The sequence below is a fragment of the Sinocyclocheilus grahami genome, unplaced genomic scaffold (genome assembly GCF_001515645.1).
Source record: "Sinocyclocheilus grahami isolate Dianchi unplaced genomic scaffold, SAMN03320097.WGS_v1.1 scaffold54.1, whole genome shotgun sequence".
Taxonomy (NCBI): domain Eukaryota; kingdom Metazoa; phylum Chordata; class Actinopteri; order Cypriniformes; family Cyprinidae; genus Sinocyclocheilus; species Sinocyclocheilus grahami.
In genome coordinates, this window is record NW_015505233.1 from 5,585,376 (window position 1) to 5,610,600 (window position 25,225).

General features: G+C 37.2%; 2 protein-coding genes across 5 annotated transcripts; both read left to right on the forward strand.

Annotated features, from left to right (window-relative positions):
• Positions 1 to 6,230: 6,230 nt before the first annotated feature.
• pex13 (peroxisomal biogenesis factor 13) lies at positions 6,231 to 9,711 on the forward strand. Its single transcript, XM_016269993.1, has 4 exons — positions 6,231 to 6,402; positions 6,835 to 7,556; positions 8,568 to 8,690; positions 8,895 to 9,711. The coding sequence occupies exons 1-4, from the start codon at positions 6,332 to 6,334 to the stop codon at positions 9,233 to 9,235; spliced, it is 1,257 nt and encodes a 418-aa protein (XP_016125479.1). The 5' UTR covers positions 6,231 to 6,331; the 3' UTR covers positions 9,236 to 9,711.
• A 2,157-nt stretch (positions 9,712 to 11,868) lies between these two features.
• On the forward strand, positions 11,869 to 23,202 carry sanbr (SANT and BTB domain regulator of CSR). 4 transcript variants are annotated; one of them, XM_016269821.1, is made up of 22 exons: positions 11,871 to 12,148; positions 12,264 to 12,379; positions 13,166 to 13,317; positions 14,021 to 14,210; positions 14,300 to 14,393; positions 14,485 to 14,732; positions 14,975 to 15,033; positions 15,393 to 15,553; positions 15,959 to 16,045; positions 16,210 to 16,320; positions 16,500 to 16,623; positions 17,622 to 17,774; positions 17,871 to 18,004; positions 18,133 to 18,238; positions 19,114 to 19,146; positions 19,232 to 19,331; positions 19,476 to 19,564; positions 19,741 to 19,769; positions 20,325 to 20,398; positions 20,796 to 20,884; positions 21,049 to 21,140; positions 22,480 to 23,202. In XM_016269821.1, exons 2-22 carry the CDS (start codon positions 12,328 to 12,330, stop codon positions 22,514 to 22,516), a joined length of 2,214 nt encoding a protein of 737 aa, XP_016125307.1. In that variant the 5' UTR covers positions 11,871 to 12,148; positions 12,264 to 12,327; the 3' UTR covers positions 22,517 to 23,202. The 4 variants fall into 4 exon arrangements, with proteins under 4 accessions (XP_016125309.1, XP_016125307.1, XP_016125308.1 ...); XM_016269822.1 differs by having other exon boundaries at positions 12,302 to 12,379; XM_016269820.1 differs by lacking the exons at positions 11,871 to 12,148; positions 12,264 to 12,379 and adding exons at positions 12,565 to 12,582; positions 12,736 to 12,813.
• Positions 23,203 to 25,225: the final 2,023 nt, after the last annotated feature.

The window sequence follows — 25,225 nt, forward strand, 5'->3', positions numbered from 1 at the left end:
GTTTTGAAGACGGGCACCGAGTTGCCCAGAGAGAAATCCCGCAGACTGAGCCCCTCCAGCAGACGCCCGGCGGTCTTGGTCTGGAGAAACTCCTCAAACTCTACCTTTATCTTTTTGGTGATCCAGTGCCTGACGACAGGGGTGTCTCGGAGCTCGCGGAATAAGAACAGAAATATGGCATTGAGGAAATCGCATGTCTCTGCTTTGGAGGTGTGCCGAGGGTCGCTCAATGAAGGCGGTGGCGAGGACGGCTGCTGTTTGGGGCTGCTGCCTGGGACGGTGGTCTCTTGCTGCTTGTGAGAAGCGGCCTCTGGTTGTTTGGAGATAGACGCTGTGATATCTGATTGTTGCTGCGTTGATTCGGCTTGTTGGTTGCTAAAGTAATCCTTCAGTGCAGGATCAGGAACTGCTTTGACATACTGAACTGTCCTAGCGATAGGCTCGGGGCTCCTCCGGTACAACAGTAAGAGCTGCAGAAGGAGCGTGACGATGGCCCCAGAGAAGGCAGAAATTAATATCAGGTATATCATTTTCGGATCCCCCGCTGCTGCGTGCGGGTTAAAGTGTACTCATGTTCCGCTGTCAACGCGATTAAACAAAAGCGAGTTCCACCTGGCCGCTCACAAAGCTGCCATATCATCTGCTCCTTTCCTGGGCTTCGGAAACTGCCGCTGATTGGTGGAACGTAACCTCGCGTCAACGCGCTGGAAGTACTGCGTCATGACGGCTGTGATCGCGACAAATAATGCATAAAAATTGTCACAAGAAGCGCACTGGAACGTTGTATGCTGAATATTGATTATTCATGTGTATTTTGTTATTATAACAATGAAACCATTTTTTTCATTTATTTTTCCATAAAATACCCTATATGCAAAATGATGTTATGAACTGACAAATATCATAAAGAGGGAACTACAGGTACATCTCAATAAATTTGAATGTCGTGGAAAAGTTCATTTATTTCAGTAATTCAACTCAAATTGTGAAACTCGTGTATTAAATAAATTCAATGCACACAGACTGAAGTAGTTTAAGTCTTTGGTTCTTTTAATTGTGATGATTTTGGCTCACATTTAACAAAAACCCACCAATTCACTATCTCCACAAATTAGAATATGGTGACATGCCAATCAGCTAATCAACTCAAAACACCTGCAAAGGTTTCCTGAGCCTTCAAAATGGTCTCTCAGTTTGGTTCACTAGGCTTACACAATCATGGGGCAGACTGCTGATCTGACAGTTGTCCAGAAGACAATCATTGACACCCTTCACAAGGAGGGTAAGCCACAAACATTCATTGCCAAAGAAGCTGGCTCTTCACAGAAGCAAAATGTTGGGAGTAAATACCAAAATACAGGCACACAGTAATGAATTGTATATAGATTTATCATTCAACCCTACTTTTGATCCCTTCATGTGCACCTGGGAAAGTCGTACCTCTGAGTCGGGCATTTGTCATTATGATAACACGGAAGTAGCATAAACAAACATGATGACAAATTGTCATTTCTATCACTTACTTACATGGTATCACAATAAAATGTTTTTGTTACATAAAGCAAACCATTAAAGTTGTGTGATTTGTCGATAGATAGATCATAGATGCAGTGGCGTAACTTTGCTTTGAAAAGTGGTGGGGACACCGCACAACTCCTTTTGCTAGTTTTTTTATTTAATAACCTAATTTACTTGGGGACTGGGTTTAGAGTTGAACAAACTTAATTTTTGCTTTTCAAAAATACATCGATGTACCAGGGGCGGTGCCAGAGAATTTTGAAGGCAGGTGCTGAGGGGGTGCTAGATCATTGACAGAGGGAGCTGGGCAATTCAGGGCTCCAGACTCATTCCTCCCACTGGTCGCTCTTTTGCGATTAACTTTCTCAGTTGGCTGCACGAGCACGTTTGTTTGTTTGTTTTTGCCCTACAACATGCTGTTAATCAATACATGCTGATGAACTTTTATCGTAGTTTATAGTTCTATGGAAACTAAAGTTAACATTCAACCCGTTCTTTTTCATCAGTCGTATTATTTGTGATTTGAATTTTGTGAATGGGAGTTCCTCTTTTGCCATGTTATAAGCCGGGCTTCAGTTGCTTTCACGTTCGATTTCACGATCTTGTCAGGTTTTACAATAAAATATAATTGTCTGTTTTGCTTACATCTATACACCTTTCACATTTTAAGACAAAAAAAAAAGATGGATTCATTCTTTTTAATTAAAATGCACAATAACAATAAAACAGCCTTCAGAATCACTTTGCCGGTGCTTTGAGGCAATTGCTTTATGCGCGAGCTTGAGCTCGGAATAGGCTCTAGCCTAATACGTCTGCCTAGCCTATATTGAAGTATGGCGCTTATAAATTATATATTTAATATATTATTATATTAATCAATTTAATATAACGTGCGACTAGTTGACTAGAAAAATCTTTAGGGCAGGCCTATACTTAGCACAAGGAAGCTCTCCATTTTTAAAATAAAATGCTATAATGACATTACGAAAAGTGCGACAGCTGCAAATCACATCGTTATTGCACTGCACGAGTTATGCATGCATAAGGAGTCAAATTTATTATTATTTTTTTTTATCACCCTAATTAGATTATTAAGAATGATTTGTTGATCTTGTTTTCCATTTAATACATAGCCTACCTTCCGCAATATATTTTTCAATTACTTTCAAAAAGTGGACAATATCGACCCTGGCAAAAAGTGGTGGGGACATGTCCCACCCGTCCCACCCGCAAATTACGCCTATGCTTCAGCATAGATTATAGATCCTGCACATGTTCACGAGAGAACCACAGTGCTTGCCTGTGGTGTTGACACCATTTTTAAAAAGGCACCAATGTGAGCACAATTGCAAAAAAAACAACAAAAAAACAGGACCTGTTAATACATGAGGCTTGCATACAGTGTCCCTTTTCCTCTGCTTGTAACAAGTGCAAGGCTTCTGGGATGGGTTGTATTGTCAGAATATCTGCTCTCATGTCAACTCAGCATGTATGCATTTGTGAATGTGTCTATACATATATATATATATATACAAAATGCATTTTACGGTGAACGCAGTAGCACACGTGACGCACCATTCCCGCATCCGCACCCACGACCGCTCTCACGCACCTCGTTAAAAAAAAAAAAAAACGCTCGCACCTCATGTTTGCGGCTGAATGCAAATGATCAAATGATCATAACTATGCAGAGAAAATACATCAGCGATCCGGCGCAGAGAAAAGAAAAAAAATGAAGGCCGTGCATCACTTTCAGGTAGCCTACATTCATAATCCTGTGAAACTTTTTTGGCTGTTGACGTTAATAATGTGTTTTAATGTCGGTGATAATTTAACCACCAACAACGCATCTAATATTCTCTCTGACTTTCCATGTTCCCTTACAAAAATTAGCCAAAAATCATGGTTCTTGTAGCCATGGATGGTAACCGAATTAACCATGGTTTTGTTACTTCAAATAATAGTTCACAAAGAAGTATTAAGATAATATTTTTTGTGGTTATAAATTCAGACCTAAGCCAACAACAGCCTTTAAAATGACTTAAAATACATTATATAAAACGAGGCAATAATGATTGGTTAATTAATAATTAAGTGGTTTAATTGAATAACACTGTTAAAATACATAATGTAATACAAAGTAAACAATTTATGCACATTACATATTATTTCAAATGCTTGCAAAGGGAACCAAAGGCCAGGTAACTGCTGCTGTTACACTTACAGGAGGATCAAGTCCTTTAATATTGACCAAACATTTAATTCAAATATCCACTTAATCTTTCATTTTTGGCCACCTTTTTGCAAAAGAAATGCGACAGCCTCAATAATGTCTTCAACAAAAACATGTGGACATCACAACCCTTACAAAAAATTAACCATGGTTTTATCGTAAAACTGCTTAGTTTTCTTTTGTGTGATTTCTGAATGCTTGAGACTATAAAATCAATCAGACAACTGTATTAATAACATAATAGCCATAGGTAACTGTCTAGAGCTACAATCGTAATTTGTAAATAATACAATATAATTACAATTTATTTATTTATTTACTTTTATATTTTATTAAAGTTCTATTTTGACCCCTATAGTAGGTCTTTTTTTTTTACATCCATAATATTTTGGGGAGGTGGCACAACAATACAGTTCTGCTTAGGGCACCCATTTGGCCAGCAGCGGCCCTGGCTGTATTGATCATTGAAGTAGCACCATTTTCTACTACAATTTTTAGATGTTATTATTTCCTCTCTGAAACCTTTATTAGGCCTATTATTATTATTATTATTATGCAAAGTTAAAAAGTTGCATATTATTATGGAACATTTCGCATTGTGTTGCTTATTTATACACTGCATGAAAGGTAATTTTCAAAAATCCATAATAGGGGCACTTTAACCACTGTGTGCAGCCATTAACTTGATTGATACAATTAATCCCCATGTTGGCTGGCAGCAAATACCCTCTCACAAATCCTGTTTGATCTGTTTCACTGCTGCAGGAGATCTGATCTATTTCAGTCCAGAGACCACATTTATAATAGATTACAATAGTGGTAAACTAAATTCAAACTGTGGTGAACATTACTCCAGCTCCATCTTGTGGACTGTCAAAGATAGTGCTGAACAAAACGAACATACGGTAGGGCCTTTAATGCAACAAGCATTATATAATTATCCTGTATTTACTATCATGTGATGTACTGTGGTTTAAAGGAACACTCCACTATTTTTGAAAATAGGCGCTGCGTAATATTATTTCGCCTGCTGCACCCATGGTACAGCAGCAAAGTTCCTTGATTATTACGCCTGAATGAGAGTATAGTTCCTAGCCTTATCGGCCCAGAAAATGTTCAACTTTTCATTTTCCGTCGGTCTTAGTACACGATGTAACTACAGAAGAGTCCAGTTTTAAATAGGAAAAATATAGAAACTCTTTGGTCATTTTTTAGCGAGATGCTAACGGTCTAATCAGATTCAATGATCTATGCTAAGCTACAGCTAAAAGTGCTACCGCCAGACCCAGAGATCGGCAGAATGGATTCAAAAACGGTCAAACTCAGCTGTTTAACTCCAGGGGAGTTGGAAAATGAGCCTATTTTCAAAAATAGTGGAGTGTTCCTTTAAGTTGTATGGTTTAAGTTAACATGTGACTATATATAAATTTATATAAATAATTAGCACGCAATAAATACTGAAAGGGGTTGTATTTGTCACTTTTTTTTAGATGATCAAAGTTCAAATCATAAAATATAATATATTTTTAGGATGGAGTTTGATGATGAAAGTTTGGGTCTGGAGGGTAAAGCAATAGACATTAATGAATTCGAATTTTTTTAAACAAACATAATTATTAGATCCGTGTCACACAGTGTGATTTATCATAATCTTCTAAGATTGCTGAAATCGTACAGTCTGTATAAGGCTTTAGGGATTCGTCCAATCGTCATTTTCAGAGGTTTCTGGTCTCTGAATGGAGTCGTGGGTTCAAATATTCCTTCGTTTTTACCGGCTCTGACTATAGGGAGCTCCAAAGTCACAACTCTACATTCAGTTGCTTTAAACAACACTATGTATTCTCAATTTACAGACGTGACAAAAACGTTCAAATCCCACTTCTACTAAGAGATTTGAAATAAAAACACTGTTATATGCTTATTTTTAAAATATGACTTAAGCAATATAGAATGTGTTCTCAAATTATAAATGTGACAAATCTCAATCACTTGACAAAAACTAGGATTCCCAATTCTACTGGTTTTTATCATGCTGTCAGAATGACCGAGCGATAAGGCGCCAGATTCAAAGTTTCGACTTAAGGTCTCCGAATAGGGACGTGGGTTCAAATCCCACTTCTGACAAGGGTCTTTTACTGTGACAGAACTCGTCGTAAAACGAGGTTTATTCACGCAGAACGTCGTGTGCTAGAGAGCAATGTCAAATCTACAACAGCTCAAAAGTCACGCCTCACTGTCACGATTTTCATGTGAAAAAAGGATTAGTCAGTGATTTGCTTTATGTGCAGCGTCAGACGAGTAGGAGTCCAGTTTCAATCATTTTAGTGGCAGATCACCTGAAATACATATGGAATTTATTCACCTCGTACACACTAGTGTAGTTAATTATTATTGGTTAAAGATTACAACAACATGGCAAAAACAGAAAGAAGCACGTTGCAATCGATCAGTGATAGATTGCTTTAGTCTCGCGTCGCAAAACAGTCAGAACGATGTGAAGGAGCGATTGCTTTGTCTGAGGTTTATGTTCTGAGGGTTAGTTGCTCAGTGGAGCTCGACTTTGGTCTGAAATATAAAATAATGGCTCAGCCTCCACCAAAACCATGGGAAAGGCGAATCCCTGGAACCATGACTGCACCACTAAACTATCGGTTCGTAAAAATTCGCCTTATTTTGGCCAGAATGTCCAAAAGACGAAGTGTAGGAACGCTAGCAAGCCTGTTAGCTATCGAGTATATATGCGAAATATATTTACTTGACTAATCGGTCTGTGGTTATACAATTAATAAGTATGATCATAAGTTTGGTGTTAACGCGAAACTGAGAAAAATACTATCTTGTTGTTTTGACACTTTTACTTGCTACGAGTTACGCAAACCTAATGCTTGGCTCGTGCTCGAGCACGTCAAGTGTTTGTATGCGAGTGTCAAAGTTCACTCCAGCATTCCCATGTTGTATTTTGTCTTTTACTGTTAAATATACATTTATTTGAACTTTCAACGGTGTTATTATTATTATTGATCTTATATATATATATATATACTGTGTTTCATTTTACTCTGCTTTTTTATATATATATCTAGCTCAACTGACTTTGGATCAGTATCACAAAGTGGGCCATCAGTGTCTGGTCCTCCTGTTCTAACACGTATGACACCACCCATCCCTCCAAGACCCGTTCAACAGGCATACCGCCCTACATACAGCTCATTTCCCTCCTCATACAGCCCTTATGGGAGCTCTATCTATGGGGGCTACAGCCCCTACAGCTACAGTGGTTATGGAGTTGGAGGGGGCATGGGTTATAACCGCTATAACCAAATGGACGACATCCCACCCAGCCGCTTTGTCCAGCAGGCAGAGGAAGGCAGCCGTGGAGCATTTCAGTCCATTGAAAGCATTGTCCACGCCTTCTCGTCGGTCAGCATGATGATGGATGCTACTTTCTCTGCCGTCTATAACAGCTTCCGTGCTGTTCTGGATGTGGCCAATCACTTCTCCCGCTTGCGCATACATTTCACAAAAGTGCTGTCTGCTTTCGCCTTGGTTAGGACCCTTAGATACCTATATCGCAGGCTGCAGAGGCTGCTGGGGTTGCGTCAGGATTCAGAGGTGGATGACTTGTGGGCGGACAGCACCGCTTCCTCCATGTTGTCTGCTTCAGGAACCAGAGGAGCAGGGATAGACGATCCCAGAGCGAATTCTGTCAAATCATGGCCCATTTTCTTGTTTCTTGCTGTAGTTCTTGGAGGGCCGTATTTGATCTGGAAGCTTTTGCGGTCTGCTGAGGGTCCTGAGGAAAATGGTGAGACATTTTTCTCCCTTCCTGTTCTGTCTGTACTCATCTAAACTGCACACACTCTTTTCACCATTTTTGGTCTGACATGAGACTAATTAAAGAAAACCAAGGATAACTTTGCTTTATTGTTCACCATTTATTGTTTATTTGTTTGTGAGAGTGGTGAAAGTTTTAGAGACCACTATTATGCTGAATATATATGATTGCTATTTATATTTTGGTTTTAACGTGGGACTATAGGAACAGTTTTGAGAATGATTTACACTACCATTCAAAAGATTGGGGTCAGTAAGATTTTTTTTAAAATAAATTAAAACTTTTATTCAGCAAGGATGCATTTATTATGACAGTTAAGACATTTATATTGTTACAAAATATTTCTGTTTTAAATAATTAGGATAAATAAATTAATTAGTTAAAATAAAAATAGCTTTCCATTCATCAGAAAATCCTTAAAAAATGTATAACAGTTTCCACAATTATATCAAGCAGCTGTTTACAAGATTGATAATATGATGAAATGTTTCTTGAGCAGCAAATCAGCATAATATTAAAATAATTTCTGAAGGACCATGTGACGCTGAAGACTGGAGTAATGTCTGCTTAAAATTTAGCATTACCATGTAATAATTTACTTATTTGTAAGGGAATTAATCATTATTAATTCATTCAGGTTTATTTCTAGCTCAGGTTTTAAAAGAACTCGACCATCACAGGAATAATTTTTAAATATTAAAATAGGAAGCAGGTATTGTAATATTAATAAAATGGTAATAATATTTTGCGATATTACTGTATTTTTTTTTATCAAATAAGTATTATAATCAATTACAAAACCAAATTTTTTTTATTTGATAATTCAGAAGTGCACATCTTTAGCAGCAGCCTATAGAAAATATTGTGTGACCTAAATGTGTTTGTATGTAGTTTTTTTTGGTATGTGTCTAAATATGTAGCTGCGTCTGAATGTTTGTGCTAGATGGAAGTTCTGAAGCATGTCTGTGTTTTATTTTATAGCCACTAACTGGGCAAGTGGGGAAGATGACCATGTGGTAGCACGAGCCGAGTATGACTTCACAGCTGCATCTGAAGAAGAGATCTCTCTACAGGCTGGAGAAATGCTTAATCTTGCCCCTAAAGGTAAAAGAACAAGAAAAAAACATAAGTGTACTTAAACACTTTGTGCAAAAAAACACTAGCTAGTGTGGCAGCTTCTCATATTAAACAATGTAATATTTTAAATTTGACTGATGTCAAGCATATTGATACCATGTACCTTTTGTCCTAGGTATTATAAACACAGACTTACAGCTTGTACTCAGCATATTTCACTCTTATTTTCAGAACAACAGCCCAGGGTGCGTGGCTGGCTCTTAGCCAGCGTGGATGGGCAGACCAATGGCCTCGTACCTGCCAACTACGTCAAAGTGTTGGGCCGGAGGAGAGGCAGAAAGCATGCAGAATTAGAGAGGATGGCACAGAACCTTCCTGCACCTCAAACTGCTCTGGCTACAGCTTCTGTTCCCAACTCCAGGCTGGCGGTCCCTGCCACATCAGTTCCAGATGAGCTGCTGAAGTCTGTTTATGGTGAAACACAAGGCCTTCATGCTTCCCTGGAGGTGCAGCCTAGCACAAACGACAACAGTGATACTGTAGTGATAACCTCAGAAAAGATGGACTTATGAGTAATTTGTATGTGCGGGAAGGTGTGTGTCTTGGTGGGACAAAAAAGTGTATCCTTCATTAGAATGTATCACCCTTTTTATAACTTAGTGCAACATCTAAAAAAAGGTGAGGAACAAATGAAAAACGGAGGTGTTGTGGAGGGGAGGTCATTTTCCTTTATAATGTATGAACTGCATAATTCCACAAATTTCAGTAGATTGTTAGGTTTAAAGACATTACCAGTATTTGTTCACATTTTCTTTCTTCAACAAAAATATTGGGTATTTCAACATGATAGTTTGTACGATTGTGTTAATAAGAGCCATTCTTTTTAAAAAATAATAATTATTAGGAAAAATTTATTCAATTTGATTTGATACACTCGCATCAAGCATAAAATGTTACAAATATGTTGTCATTCAAGCATACACAGTTAAAGGGTTAGCTCACCCAAAAATGAAAATTGGCTTGTGTTTTACTCACCCTCGAAGCATCCTAGGTGCATCCATTCTTTCAGATGAATTCAGTCGGAGTTATATTAAAAATTGTCCTGGCTATTCCAAGCTCTATCATTGCAGTCAGCGGGTGTTGCAGTTGAACAGGCCACAAGTCGTCAAATAAAGCACACGCATTCATAATAAAACGTGCCTCACACGGCTCCGGGGTGTTGAATAAAGGCCTTCTGTAGTGAATCCATGTGTTTTTGTAAGAAAAATATCCATATTTCAAACGTAATAAACACTTTTCTCTCACTTCCGTTATCTTTCATACGTGGATGGCGTTCCAGCGGAAGGCGTATGACGTATCAGCAGCGCGCGCGCCTCTGAGATATGCTAGTTTTGCAAGTCTGTTTATAGGAGCAAAGGAAGCAAAGTTTCCTTACTTTAGCAAAGGAAAACCACTCTCCTCTTGGCTTATATCGAAATCCTCCAGAACATTTTTCTTTGCAAATCTTCGGTTTGTACTTTTAATTCATGATCAGCATTTTGTTTTGTTGTCTCTCCGCGTTTGTCATTAATCACGCAACGCCGACGTCCTATGTCATCCGCTTGGCACGGCTTCTGCGTATGGCAGTTGGCGGAAGTGATATTAAAGTGTTTATTACGTTTGAAATATGGATATTTTTCTAACAAAAAACGCATGGATTCACTACAGAAGGCCTTTATTCACCCCCCGGAGCCGTGTGAAGCACGTTTTATTATGAATGCGCATGCTTTATTTGACGACTTGTGGACTGTTCAACTGCAACCCCTGCTGACTGCAATGATAGAGCTTGAAATAGCCAGGACAATTTGTCATATAACTCCGACTGGATTCGTCTGAAAGAAGAAAGTCATATACACTTAGGATGCTTCGAGGGTAAGTACAACACAAGCTAATTTTCATTTTTGGGTGAACTAACCCTTTAATGCATCTGATTAGTTTAAATTGTGAGTTCTCATATCAATCTAAATTAATAATGTAGTGTTTATCACAAATGTCTCCTAATGTAAGAGTTTTAGATTACTGTTCATCTTTCTGCAATGTGAATATTTAATATTTTAAGTTGTGTCGTATCAAGGATTAGTTTGTGCATCTTTCTGTGTTTTCAGGCTTGTTTATTTTTTCACACCACTAACACAATGTGCAATTATGTAAATACGAGCAATTATTTTGCCAGTAAATGCTTAAAAATGTATCTCCTGTCATTTATAATGTTCCTGCATTTTCAAGATTACAGAAAATGACTGATTGACATTTAGCTGGGTAAGAAATTGAGGTGCATTTGTAAATAAAAATGTGTTACACTGCAGCTCTACTAACAGTTACTCTGCTGTCAAAAGTTTGGAGTCAGTAAGATTTTTAAAAATATTTTTGAAAAATGTCTCATGCTCACTAAGGCTGCGTTTATTTATTTAAAATGTAGAACAAAAAAGATAAAGTCAGCAGTCATATCTGATGAAGAGAACTGAAAACGTCCCCTTTTTTAGTCTTTTTCTATATTTTTAGAGCTGCGGTGTGCTGACGTTATCTCTTTTTTTTTCTTTTTTAGGTTATTTTTGTCCGAGCACCCACTTTGAGCAATTTGCCAGTGATGTGTGTGCTTTTGTTTTGTGTTTGCTGTTTTAAAAGTATAGTAAAAACAGAAACATTGAATTATTACCACAATTTAAAGATACAGATTTCTATTTTAATATATTTTAAAATGTAATATATTCCAGTGATGGCACCGCTGAAGTTTCAGCAGCCATTACTCCAGTCTTAAATGTAACATGATCCTGTATTTATCATTTTTTTGTGGAAACCATGTTAATTTTTTTCATGGTTCACTGATAAATAGCAAGTTCAAAAGAACAGCGTTTATTTAAAATATAAATTTTAACATAAAAAATTTCTTTACTGTCACTTTTTTAACAATTGTGTTTTTTGCTGAATAAAAGCATTAGTTTCTTTTCATAAAATCCTACTAACCTCAAAACTGTTACAAGTTTAATCCATGGCTGCATCTCTGTCTAAAAATTAGCGTTTAGTCTGTCAGCATATCTACAGTGCTATTTGTCTTTAAGCAGTTTCATTGACTTGATTATAGAGATTATGCATTTGGGTTTGTCTGGGCCCCATATTAAAAACAATCCCATCAATCAAATGGAATGTTTGGGATGTCGCCTGGCAACGGCCAAGCCGGCGCGCACTTGCTGCACTGCGGCACCGGAAATAGAGAGCAGAGCACAGCGGCTGAGCAGGAGATGTGGAGATAATCCTGTGCCACGCGTAGCCTTTAATCGTTTTTGTCAGTGTCCTCTTTCAGGCTCGGGTCGGCAAGCTTTGGCATCCCGTCACATCGCAGCAGACAGCTGAGAGAGGAGGGACACTGCAGCGCGAGCATCATCATGATGGCACCCGAGCTCCGTGCGTGAGATCTCTGGCATTTTAACAAGAGGAGAGAGACGGATGTGGGTAGTCATGCCCACCAAACCTGCGAATTTGACGCTTAGTATTTGTTTTTATTATTATTTGTATATGCTGTGTGGATGTGAACGTTACTTGTTTCCCCGGATGAAATCAAAGTAAGCCACAGCATCTCTGTTGATGATACTCAAATCCAGGCCTTTATCAGCACCGCTCAGCTGGAATGAAAGAAGAGCATTGTTACCTGAGGAAACAGCGCATAAATCTGGAACAGGGTAAACTGATTGTGTGTGTGTGTGTATATTAGCTTAGCATTTCACAGGGTGATTCGACACAAAACGTGGGGAGTGCCACGATCTGTTATGTATTATGCTAGCTAAGCATTTTTATAGCTGCACACAATGAACATTATTTGCTGACGCGCTCCGAGCTCCGTGCGTGAGATCTCTGGCATTTTAACAAGAGGAGAGAGACGGATGTGGGTAGTCATGCCCACCAAACCTGCGAATTTGACGCTTAGTATTTGTTTTTATAATTATTTGTTTATGCTGTGTGGATGTGAACGTTACTTGTTTCCCCGGATGAAATCAAAGTAAGCCACAGCATCTCTGTTGATGATACTCAAATCCAGGCCTTTATCAGCACCGCTCAGCTGGAATGAAAGAAGAGCATTGTTACCTGAGGAAACAGCGCATAAATCTGGAACAGGGTAAACTGATTGTGTGTGTGTGTGTATATTAGCTTAGCATTTCACAGGGTGATTCGACACAAAACGTGGGGAGTGCCACGATCTGTTATGTATTATGCTAGCTAAGCATTTTTATAGCTGCACACAATGAACATTATTTGCTGCAAACGGTATATTGTCTATTGTCTGAGCTCATAACATCACTTTACCAGATCAAATGCGACAGCTGTCATTCTCTCAGTTTGTCCCTTGTTTCTCTGAAATTCAATACAAAGGGACGGTAGAGAGCTAGTCGATGCTAATTGTCAAGGTTATTCTTAAAATATAAACTTTTTTTTTTGACAGTAGTTGATAGTTTTCTTCCTTTTCGCAGAAATGAATCGTCTGTGCTCTGTTAATAATAACTTTCCATATGATAACAACCTGCTGGTGCTGGACATGGTCCTGAGCTCACTATGGGCTTCATCTCAGACAGTCAACTGGGAGAATGTTGCCAAGTTGGTCCCAGGGTTCACACCTAAAGAGGTAAGAGAAATGAGGACCTTTAATACATAAACCAACTATATTTGCTTTGTTATAAACTATAAAAACTGTATTCTTGGTTTAAAAAAAGTAATTATTCATATTTTACCACAGACTATGATGAAATAAACAAAGGATGAGAAAGAAAAACAAGCTATTTCCATTGTTGTGTGAAAATGTTTTATATAGATATTTACAGATATTAGCCTATAGTGATAGATATAGACATTTATATAGTTGTGGGGTCATTTCTATCACAGCCAACATTGTTTTATCTAAAGTTAGTGTACTTGGTTACCAAATAAACAAAAGCATCAGTAAATCAGTGAGCATGCTTGAAATGAAATATGGGGACATGGATTGGGATTAATGTCCAGTCAAGTTGTAATTTAGTAAAAAAATAATAATAATAATGCACAAGTGTGAAAAAATTTATAATTGTTTATGTTGAATACCTGTGAATTTAACCTTAGTAAGAAAAAAATTTAATTTGTGCTATTATTCTACAAATATTTAATATAATAATCCAAAATATATAAAAAAAATATAATATTTAATATTATAACAATAATATTGTACATCACAAAATGCTGTCAAACACAGTGCATACATTTGACAGTTTAACACCCACACTTTTCACACAAAGATCCAGAAGTTTCTCAGCAAATGTTTAACTTGTTCAGCTTCTTCTCATATATTTTTATAGTGTGCGCAAAGGTTTGAAGAGTTAAAGACTACAGGCAGTTTCCCTCATGTTGATGACCAGTGTAACCCACTGACCGGCGCAGTGAGCTCTCCATCGGAGCCCTTTTCCACCTACATCAAATCCAATTTATTGGACATTACCGTAGATACAGGTGAACCACCGTCCAATCAGGCCACTCACTCAGAGTCAGGTGAGTCAGTGGGTGGGGTCTGGATCAAAAATATCCAGTGTGTCATTTAATGCTGGATTACACCGTAATATACTGAATTATATATTCAGGCCTCACTGTTATCTCTACTGGTCGTGGAGCCTCTGCAGAGAGTGAGATTGCAGATCCTGCCAAGAAGATTGAGAAAACAGAAGGGAATAAAATGTGAGGCACATTCACACCAATCAGGCCATCAATGAATCGCCTTCTGCTAATAGTAACCGTCTATTTTTTTCTTTTATTTCCTTTCACATAGCCCCAACATGGTAATCCACGTTTGTGATGAGGCAAAGAACCTGAAGCTGGACTTTGTGTGTCCAAGGAACCTTCTGGTAAAAGAGATGCGTTACTTTGAAGAGTATCTTTCTGTGGACCCACAGCGATGGGACGAGGTAGACATTTCTGTCCACTGTGACGTCCAGATCTTCGACTGGCTCATGAACTACGTCAAGAGTCACAACACTGAACATTCGCATGGAAAACACATGGACAAACCCAAACTGGGTAATTGTCTTTTGGTAACTATTTAAGATGTTCTGTGTGTGTTTACTGTTGTGTTTTTAATTTCTATAATCAAAGATACCATCAGAGGTGTTGTGTAACGTGTGTTCTCTGACCTGGCTGAATGGTGTTTGTAAGTGGTGGATGGTGTTTCATTTGTTTGTAAACGGTTATGCGTTGGCTCTGAGTTTGATGTTTTGCTGTTTGTGATGTTGTTGGTTATGTTATGTGGTGTTTGGTTGCAGAGCACAGCAATGTCATCTCAATCCTGATCTCCTCCGAGTTCTTGAAGATGGAAACTTTAGTAAGTGTTGTGAGGGGTGACGATGTTTTGGGCAATGTAGTAAGTGTGCTCTGAGCTGGGTGACCGTTAGGTAATAGTGCATGATGCATGATGGCTGTTTCATCATTTGTGTTTGTCTATACACTGCCCAGACAAGCACTAATGAGACACACAATTGTAATTTTGAGGAAAGACCTGGTGAATTTTGATGGCTTTTTGTGCTTGGAGAAAATGATCAATAATCAGATCATTATAATTATCCAAAAACTTGTCTGAGCAGTGTGCAGAAAGCATGTTGGTTTATCTCATCAGAAGTTATTCATCCAATTGTTAAATGGGCTTCAGGGGTTTGATTATCATTGTGTTTTGTGGATCTGAAGGTTGAGGCGTGTATCCAGTATTGTCACAAACATATGAGTGCCATCATAGCAACGCCGTGCAATATGAACTGCATCAACAACAACCTGGCTGGACGCATCGCTGATCTGTTCAGCCACAATGAGGCAGATGACCTCAAGGACAAAAAAGACAAATTCAAAAGGTGAGAACAGCCCACACATGAAACAGAAACATAATTATGTAAAGGTGGTGGATATTTATTGGCTATAGCAGTCTCTTGTGCTCACCAAGTCTGGATTTATTTGCATTTATTTGATCAAATACGGTTAAAGCTGTTATATTGTGAAATATTACAACAGTTTAAAATAACTTGCAACGCTGCATTTTCAGAATAATAAGAAGATACATCTCTTTACTGTTGCTTTCGATCAATTTAGTTCATTCTTGCTTAATAAAAGCATCCATTTCTTTAAAAAAAAGAATCTTACTGACCCAAACTTTTGAATGGTAGTGTACAGATAATATAATTTTAATACAATAATGTTCATATAAGATACATATAAGTATTCCACTATTTTATTTGTGATGATTTGTACTTTCTCATCAGTAAACTGTTTCAGAAGAAGATCGAGAGATTATTTGATCGTGGTTATCAGAATCACGATTCCCCTGGTAACGCATCTACTCTGTACAGGTGAGAGACTTTTGCGTTGCAGTGCAAGCTATAATACTGTATTAGCATGATAATAGCATAATGTATTATTGTATAGACATGCAGTGGAAGTATTATAAATTATTCTTCTAATGCAATAAAGTGGATTTCAGTGTAGTAATTTAATGTTGTGGTTCTTTCTCCAGATGTGGACTTTGCCTTAAGATTTTAACCAAAGAAACTGAGAGAAAAATTCCTTGTGTTCCAAACAAAATCAACATAGATGCCCGAGGAAACATTGTATTCACTCACACCAGGTTATATAAGACACTGTATTTTAATCACATACACATAAAGTGTTTAAAACACTCTATCATTGAAGTTTTATGTTCCAAATGCCTACTATATATTCCAGACTTATACACTCGCGCGCGCGCGCACACACACACACGTACACATATATGATGACATGTTGGTAATTGTGGTGTGTCTGTAGACATAAGGCCTGGGAGGTACATGAGTTTGTGAATGGGCTTTATGAAGAGTTGAAGTCCTGGGTACTGGTCTACTGGAGGATCTGGGGCACAATCAACTTCCTTACCTGTTCACGCTGCAAACAGGTAAACAAATGTATACTTCACAAGTCATAATTTAAGACTTTTGTACAGGACAGGAAGATTTAAAGGAATAATTCACACAAAAATAAAAATGTACTGAAAATGTACTCACCCTCAGACCATCCAAGATGCAGATGAGTTCAATTTGAAACAGATCTTGAGAAATTTAGCATTACATCACTTGCATACCACTGGATCCTCTAAAGTGAATGGGTGCCATCAGAATGAGTTCAAACTGGATAAAAACATCACAATAATCCATCCAAATAATTCAAAGTCATCTACATGACACCAGGCCATCAATCAATGTTTTGTGATGTGAAAAGCTGCATGTTCATAGGAAACAAATTCATCATTAATGCGTTTTAAATTAAAACTGTCCGAAATTCCAGTCCATAGTCCAGCCTTCCACCAGTGAAAAATCCACCGTCCTTTCCCCCCATTGTCCTATCATATCAAAGTCCATCAACATATTTGTTTGGAACTGTTTTGGACTGTTTTCAGTTGTAAATGGTGCTTGATCTATGCATATTTCTCTCCTGATTCAGATGAGACAACATTTTCACTGGAGAAACCAATATTATGGAGAGGACTATCCATAATAGCTGGAAGCAACAGTGGGATTTAAAAAAACATCTTAATGATGAATTCATTTGTTACAAACACACAGCCTTTTGCTTCATATATGTTAATTGATGGACTGGAGTCATGTGGATTATTAAAATGCTTTCTCATTCTGATGGCACCCATTCACTGCAGAGGATCCATTAGTGAGCAAGTGATGTAATTTCTCCAGATCTGTTCTTATGAAGAAACAAACTCGTGTATATATATGTTAAATGGCATGAGGTTAGTACACTTCCAGCAAATTTTCATTTTTGGGTGAACTTTTTCTTTAATTATGGACATCGAGTATGTATAGATATTGATTGGTTGGCTGCCACCTTGAGTAATTTAAAAGTAAAAATGGGAAATAAGTGCATGTTGTATCATCTTGGCAGGCATTCCTGTGTACAGATTTGGGCCAGTGTAAGTACCACCCAGAGACGGTTGTGTATCCTGGCATTGGGGCAGATCATAGATGGCACGGCATTGGTCTTTACCCCTGCTGCAACCAGAAAGTCCTAAGATTCGATCCCTCCTCCATGCCCAAGGTTTGTGTTGTTGCTTTAGAATATGTTCTCTTGAACTCAGATGACCTTTGAACCTGTCTGACTTTTCACCACGAATGCCTGTGTATGTCTGTGTAGGGCTGTAAAATAAGAGACCACATTGTGAGTGCAGCAGATGGTGGTGACTGCGGTGATCACAATGTAAACTCAACCCAGACCAGAATACTCAATGACCTGCTGCTACACAGAGAGGCTGTGTGTGTGCCAGAGAGGTCAGACTATAGTAACTTCCTTTAGAAAAAAATGATTGGTTCTTTGTTGCATGCCATGTTTGATGCTTTGCCTAGTGTTGTGTTCGGGTCTTTTGACAATGTTTTATGTTCTAATCCATTTTGTTTAGCTGTAGCTCTGAGGACCCTTCTGCAGGCAGTGAACGTGTGCCAGGATGTGATGTAATGCTGGAGCCAGGGGTGCTTACAGCTCACAGACCCAAGGAAACCACAGCGGTGAGACTTTTATTATTATTTTATTTTATTATTTTTGTGTGTGATTTATATATGTGAACATTTTCTTTTTTATGCAACCATCAACAACATACATTACCGGTTTACAATTTAAACAGTGTTTGATTTTAATTTTTTTTAATTACTCCAGCCTTCAGTGTCACATGATCCTTCAGAAAACTTTCTAGTATACTAATTTGATGCTGATGTGTATTAGTATTTTTCTTATTTGATTTGGATTTGATGCTGTATTTTTGATCAAATAAATGCAGCCTTGGTAAGAATAAGAGACTTCTCTCAAACACATTTAAAATCCTAATTCAAATCAGTAGTGTACAATCACAAATTAACACAAGACCATACAAAAAAACAACAACAACCACAATGAAGAAAATATCTAGTGACATCTATCATGTACATAAAAAAACATAAATCATAACAAACATTTCCTTTCCAAGATCTTTCCTACTTTATTGTATGAAAACCAATTATTATCTGAAAAATATTGTTAAAAAGTGATAATTGTGAGATAACATTTAAAAATAATTTCACATTGTGAGATATAAAGTTGCAATTGTAAGATAAATATGCAATTGTAAGAAATACATTATGACAATCACATTGTGAGATATTAAGTCACAGCTACAAAAAATACATTTGCCATTGTGAGATAAATTTGTGTTATTATAATATCAAATTACATTCTAAGATATTAATTATGTCATAATTGTGAGACATATTTTTTTTTATTATTGTCATCAGTGGAGGAATCAGGATTTAATTTATTTTGATGGATGCATCGGTTTAAATTTTCTTAATCTAAGTTTGTTTGTACATGCTCAAATTATAAGCACAATTCTTTTTTTCTTTTGTTGCAGTTTTCACTGTTAAAAAACTGGAGTCTTCAGCTGGTAAGAAGAAAGTTCCTCAAATATTAAATTTTCTATATACCTACACTGACAAACACATCTGAAATGTTGCTTTGACCTTTTGCAGCGGCAGCAGTCTCTGCTGTCTGAAGATGAGGAGTACACTACAGGGTCAGAGGTCACAGAGGATGAGGTCGGGGATGAAGAAGACACATCAAAAAAACAAGGTGGACTAAAATGTTACACATTAGTGAAAAAAAAAGCCAGATAATCTTTAATAGGCAGTACTTCATTATGGTCAAAAGGTGGCAGTCATGTACAATTTCAACGAGACTGACCTTAAATCTGGGTTTGTGACTTTGTGTGCATAGCTGCAAAGAAGGCAAGAAAATCTGGAAAACCTTTGAAAAGACAAGTGTCCTCCCCCAGTTTCCAGCGTAAGGAGAAATCTGGAGAAAAGGTGAGTGCAACAAATTCATTGGTGCTTGATTATTTTTTTTATTTTTTATTTTCCAAGCAAAAGGACTTTTACGTGGGAAAACACATTTTCTTTAGAAAACTCTGGTCTGGTTTAGTTGTTGTTGTTGTTGTATGTCACTTTTCTCTTTTCATCTATTCTGTTCTTTTGTTTTAAAGGCACCATCTCGAGACTCCACCCCATTCATGTAAGTGATTCCAAAGACTTGCCGTTTTCTGTAGAAGAATAAGTGGCGAATTTCAAGGGTTAGTTCACCCAAAAATGAAAAACTCTCATGTTGTTCGTTCTTCTTTGGAAATCAAAAGAAGATATTTTGGTCCATATAGTGAGTCATTGGGGTCCAATGTTGTTTTGGACCCCATTTACATTAATTGTACTGACAAAACAGTTTTGACAAAAATTTTTAAAAAATTATACAAGTTTGGAATGACATGAGGGTGAGTAAATGATGACAGAATTAAAATTTTGGGGATGAAATATCACTTTAAAATACAAGAACATTTAAGTCCACTGTTAATGTACTGTAGTATTGCATTATTTATTTTTTATTTAATGTACTTGTTTGCAGCTTTAATTTACATTAAACATACTGTTTTCTGTATGTGTGATCTTAGTTTACATTTTTTTTTAACACTGTGTTGTAATGGTTTCTCATGCCATGTGATTGAGAAGGGATTTCTCCGCTTCTAAATGAGACATTTGGCACATTTTTTCTCTTTCTTTGTCCTTCTTTCGCTCTTAGCGTCAGCATCCAGAAGAATAAGTGGGATAGCAATCGCTCCTTGAGGTACAATCAGGACGCACAGAGGGAGGAGGGTAGGTACCTTTTTCAGATCCTCTGACTGTAACAAAGATTCTTACAATTGCACAGTGGTAGAGCGAGTCTTATAATAAAAAGAGTTGTGATTTTAAAACCACTCGAAAACCCTAGAAAATCTCATCAGAGAAAGTTAAATCCAGCCATCAGCATGCACATCTGCCAACTCTTTGCTGACTAAATCGCTGTTTTTGTTTTATAAAGATTTTTGTATTCAAAATAGGATTAAAACTGTAGCCTCACCATTATTTAATGATTTGTAATGGTGATTAATCAATGGTATTAAATAATTTAGAGGCATTCTTGGCTGTGTTTCTGACATGGAAGCTTTCAAGTAGATTATGTGTAGATTTGCAGTGATCTTGATGGATGTCTATACTTTCAAACTCACTGTAGATCTGAGGAGAATGGAGGAGATTATATCAAATCTCACTAAAATGCGCTTTGGTGATCAAGAGCAGACTAAGTTTAAAGACACAAAAGAGGTACAAAACATCTTTACTCTTTTAGATAAACTTGCTAAAGCACCATTAAGACTGTTTTTCACATGCGTGTTCTGATTTGTTGCTGTTTTATTACCATCTTTTACAGCAGTATTCCAACATTGTACTCTAGTATTTTGCACCCATGTGTGTTTGTGTGGTTCCAGCCTGCAGGGGGGCTCTACTCAAGGCTGGAGGCCCAATTTAAGGCCTCCTCTCAGTCCAGCGGAAGACACAGCAGCTCAGAGAAAACGCTAAGGTACCACAGTCACCTCCAGCACTGAGGACACTGCACAAACGAGTCAGTGGAAGTGTTTCAAATTATGATTCATGATTTTAATCATGAGATTTGGAAGGATTTACTAAACTGGCTTTTTACTGGCAAATTTAAAGGGATGGTTCACCCATAAATATTTCTTCTTTGTAAATCGAAAGATATTTTAGTCCATTTAGTGAAAGTCAGTGGGGTCTAGTCAGTAGCGGCTCCTGACCGTAAATTTAGGTGGGGCAGATTCTGGGTTGTAGCACTAATATATGAAAAACATTTTGTAAACTTTATATTCTAATCTCTGAACACATGTGGACAAAATTTTGGCAGAGATGTCCTTGCGTTATCCTGTGGGTGGCGCGCTAATGTTGATTGACCGGCTCGGAGAACATGCATAAACTGCTGTATTATAATTGCCTTAATATAGCATCTATCACCTCCAAATGTTGATTTAGAATGTTACAAGTTGTGGAGCAATTCGAGTGAGGAAAGACGATCATATGTCTATTCTCAGAATAATAATAAAACAAACACAATATAACCACATAAAGGCCATTCATGTGAGCACATTTAAACTAAAGGATTTATACTTTGTTAATTTGATCCACTACTCCACATAGAAAAAAACAGACATGCCAACTAGTTACTGACCTGATGCAGGCACATAGCTGAAGCGGACTGATGTGGTCTTGGTGGAGCAAGGTTTACGTAAGGTAACGTTCCCCTTTTCACCACAGATTTACGTTGCAAAATTGTGGGGCGCTGTTGAGCTCGGGAGGTCTCAGGCACCATCTGCCCCGTTTAGTATCATGTATACATGCCTGCTAAAGCCATGCGCGGAATTTTAATATATACTGCTTACTTTACGACTTAAAATAGTCTAGAAAATCCGAAAAATATTTGTTGCCGAATGCTGAACACATTCACAATTTATTATTGTTTCAGTTTATATAGAGGTATATGTTGTGGATGAATATTTTAGTGGGATTCTACCCCACCTGCCCATAAAGACGAGCCGCGCCTGGGTCTAGTGCTGTTTTGGACCCCACTGACTTCTATTGTACAGACATAAACAGTTGTAAATTCTTCAAAATATTGTCTTGTGTGTTTTACTCCAAAAAAAAAAAATGATGACAGAATTAAAATTTTTAGGTAAACGATCCTTTTAAAATACAATAACTTTTAATGGAAGACCCAAAGCCCACTGCTTATATAATATTGCTTTACTTCGTAATTGACTCGCTTGCAGCTTTAAATTTACTTTTTTACTTACTCCCTTTCTCCTATTCTCTCAGTTCCATTTTTAACCAGCACTTTGGTCTTTTTTTAGAGCGAAGATACGCTCGGGGCCTTCGAGACCGACTTAGAGAAAATGTGGAGATAAGTGGATGAGTTTTTGAAAAGGAGGAGTAAAAGAGCTTGCTGCTGTTTGACGAGGCAGAATAACCCATCGCTCTCTTCGTCCATCCTTTGCTCCACTCCTCACTCCCTCCTTCTCCCAAACTCCGTCCAGACACAGCAGGAATAGCATTAGAGTCTTTTCCGTTGCAGTCCCGGGAGAAGAATGGATTGCTGGTGTGGTCACTGATGTCATAACTGTAGCTATATAACATAAACAATGGACCTAATAAAACCATCAGTTGCACTGTAAACAATACAAGCTTTTGGCTGCTAATGAATTGGTTGCACCCACTAATCTGTGTTACACTAGTACTGTTTATTTTGCACCTTTTGCTTTATCTCATCTCATGTCTAGCTCAGGATTCATCCCAGCCGCAGTGTGTTGTAATGTCCCTGCTTCATTCTAGCCGACTCAGGTGACCAGAGAAAGCTCATCTCCGTGGTACTGACCCTGCACTTTAAGCCGTCTTAATGCAATGACTCAAACCTGTATAATACGCTAAGAAGCCACTGGGTAAAGAGCGACGCTGACGACTAATACCTGTGAGGTCTATGATTATGTTGCACTGAAACTATCACAACTGTGCCATTTGGACCAATGTGACATGAGGGAGAATACAGAAGCAGTAGAATAAAAATCATTTAAAATAAACCGGTGTCTTTTTTACAAGTTCTCATGAAATGAGATATTGCCTGGCCTTTGATTTGGAAAAATTCTGTATGTAAATACACAGTCCTCTTTTATACAATTCCTTTGTGTTTGAAAAAGGAAGGTATTAGTGGTTTATCTCATGATCGGTCAGTCATATCATTGAAGAGGATTTCCAGCTCACCATGACAACAGGAAAGGGAAGTAGAACGTTCTGCTTGTGTGGGTGGAGGCGGGGAACTTCGATGAGCTGGTCTGCCTTTTTTGGTGACAGTCGGTGTTTGATTGAGCTCAGGCAGGTTGGGTTACCGTGCTGGGCCACAGACTGGCTCAAGAACACAAATGATCATGTGTTAATTCCCTCTTTGCTGGTGGGAACTAGATCCATCACAACCCCCACCATTCAATGCGACAGATATCTCTCTCTTTCCAAGAGTTATCTCTCTCTTACTCTGTAGAGTTGACAGTTCTGAGGCAGCAGACCATTTGGTTCTAAATACTTTAAGTCATTTAGCAGACGCTTTTATCCAAAGCGACTTACAAATAAAAAAAAGTAATTAAAACTAAAAGCTAAAACTATAAATATTATATATATATATACACATTTAAGAAAATAAAATAAATTAAAATGACAAATGCATACAACAACATTTCAAAACTAAACATTTAAATGAAAACAAAAAAATAAAGCTAAAAACAATTCAAAATATTAAAAGAACAAAAGGTATGAGTATAATAATGATTCTAACATAACACTAAGCCAAACACCAAAAAACAACTACATATGTGTATGTACAGCCACACATATACATATGTACACATATATATATATATATATATATATATATTATTTCATTTCCATTTTGTATGTTGAAGTACTGAAATAACTCAAATAAAACTAAAACTTAATAAAAAACCTATATAGACATAATAAAAAACTAATAAAATGACAACATTACTACAACTGTAACTGAAACTAAAATAGATAACTAATACAAATCAAACTACATTAGTTCATCAGTAATCCTAAAAAAATAACACCGAGTCAAACACACATGCTAAAATAACAACTTACTGACACATAGTAAGAAATGGTTATAAAAAACTGAAACAGAAGTGAAACAAGTAGTATGAATAGCTAAAATAAATAGCACTCTGACTCAAAACAATTATTATTGGATTTCCTTTACTTGCCATTTTATTACTAAATTACCAGTTAATTTCCATCTGTGTTTTGAACGCTTTAAAAAAGATATGGTTATATTTACACTACCATTCAAAAGTTTGGGGGTCAGTGATTTTTTTTTTATGTTAATGAGTCTTTTATGCTTAACAATGCTGCATTTATTTGATCACAAATGCAGTAAAACGGGAATACTATGAAATATTACCATTTTAAAAACAGTTTTCTATTTTAATATATTTAAAATGTAATTTATTCCTGGCGAAGCTGAATTTTCAGCAGCCATTACTCCAGTCTTCAGTGTTACATGATCCTTCTAATATGCTGATTTGGTGCTCAAGAAAGATTTTTTCATCAGTGTTAAACAATTGTGCTGCTTAATATTTTTGTGGAAACTGTGATTTTTTTTTTTTTTTAGGATTCTTTGATGAATAGAAAGCTCAGAAGAATAGCAGATTTTCAATGTGTCATGCAGATTCTTAATGAACTTTTAAGCGTCAAGATGGAAAATGTCAAGCTGTAATAAAAATGATACAGATGACAGGAATCAGATTAGTTATTATGAACAGAACGAGCAGCGAGCAGCAGAGCTAGGGTAAAGGTGGACGGACAGTAGCTGCCCTCATTCCCTCAGTACTTGGTCAAAGGTCATATCCTCATCATTCAATGCTCTTTTGTCTATTGTTATTTGTAACAAATGCTTTGTTAGCAGTGGTGTTGTGCAGTTGTTTAGAATGGCATGAATTTGTTTTCTTTAGAGAATGAAAGTACTATGCTAACCATTTTGGATTAAGGTATTATATAATCCACATCTTCCTGTTGCTAAAATATACCATAAAATAT

Bases quoted from the DNA above. Each gene is read 5' to 3' on its own strand.
- sanbr (XM_016269821.1), top strand. From the start codon at position 12,328: ATGAAAGAAGAGCATTGTTACCTGAGGAAACAGCGCATAAATCTGGAA. The intron at 15,554-15,958 runs GTGAGAACAGCC...CTTTCTCATCAG, and splicing joins AAAAAAGACAAATTCAAAAG to TAAACTGTTTCAGAAGAAGA. The intron at 18,239-19,113 runs GTGAGACTTTTA...CTTTTGTTGCAG, and splicing joins GACCCAAGGAAACCACAGCG to TTTTCACTGTTAAAAAACTG.
- pex13 (XM_016269993.1), top strand. From the start codon at position 6,332: ATGGCTCAGCCTCCACCAAAACCATGGGAAAGGCGAATCCCTGGAACC. The intron at 6,403-6,834 runs GTTCGTAAAAAT...ATATATATCTAG, and splicing joins ACTGCACCACTAAACTATCG to CTCAACTGACTTTGGATCAG. The intron at 7,557-8,567 runs GTGAGACATTTT...TTTATTTTATAG, and splicing joins TGAGGGTCCTGAGGAAAATG to CCACTAACTGGGCAAGTGGG.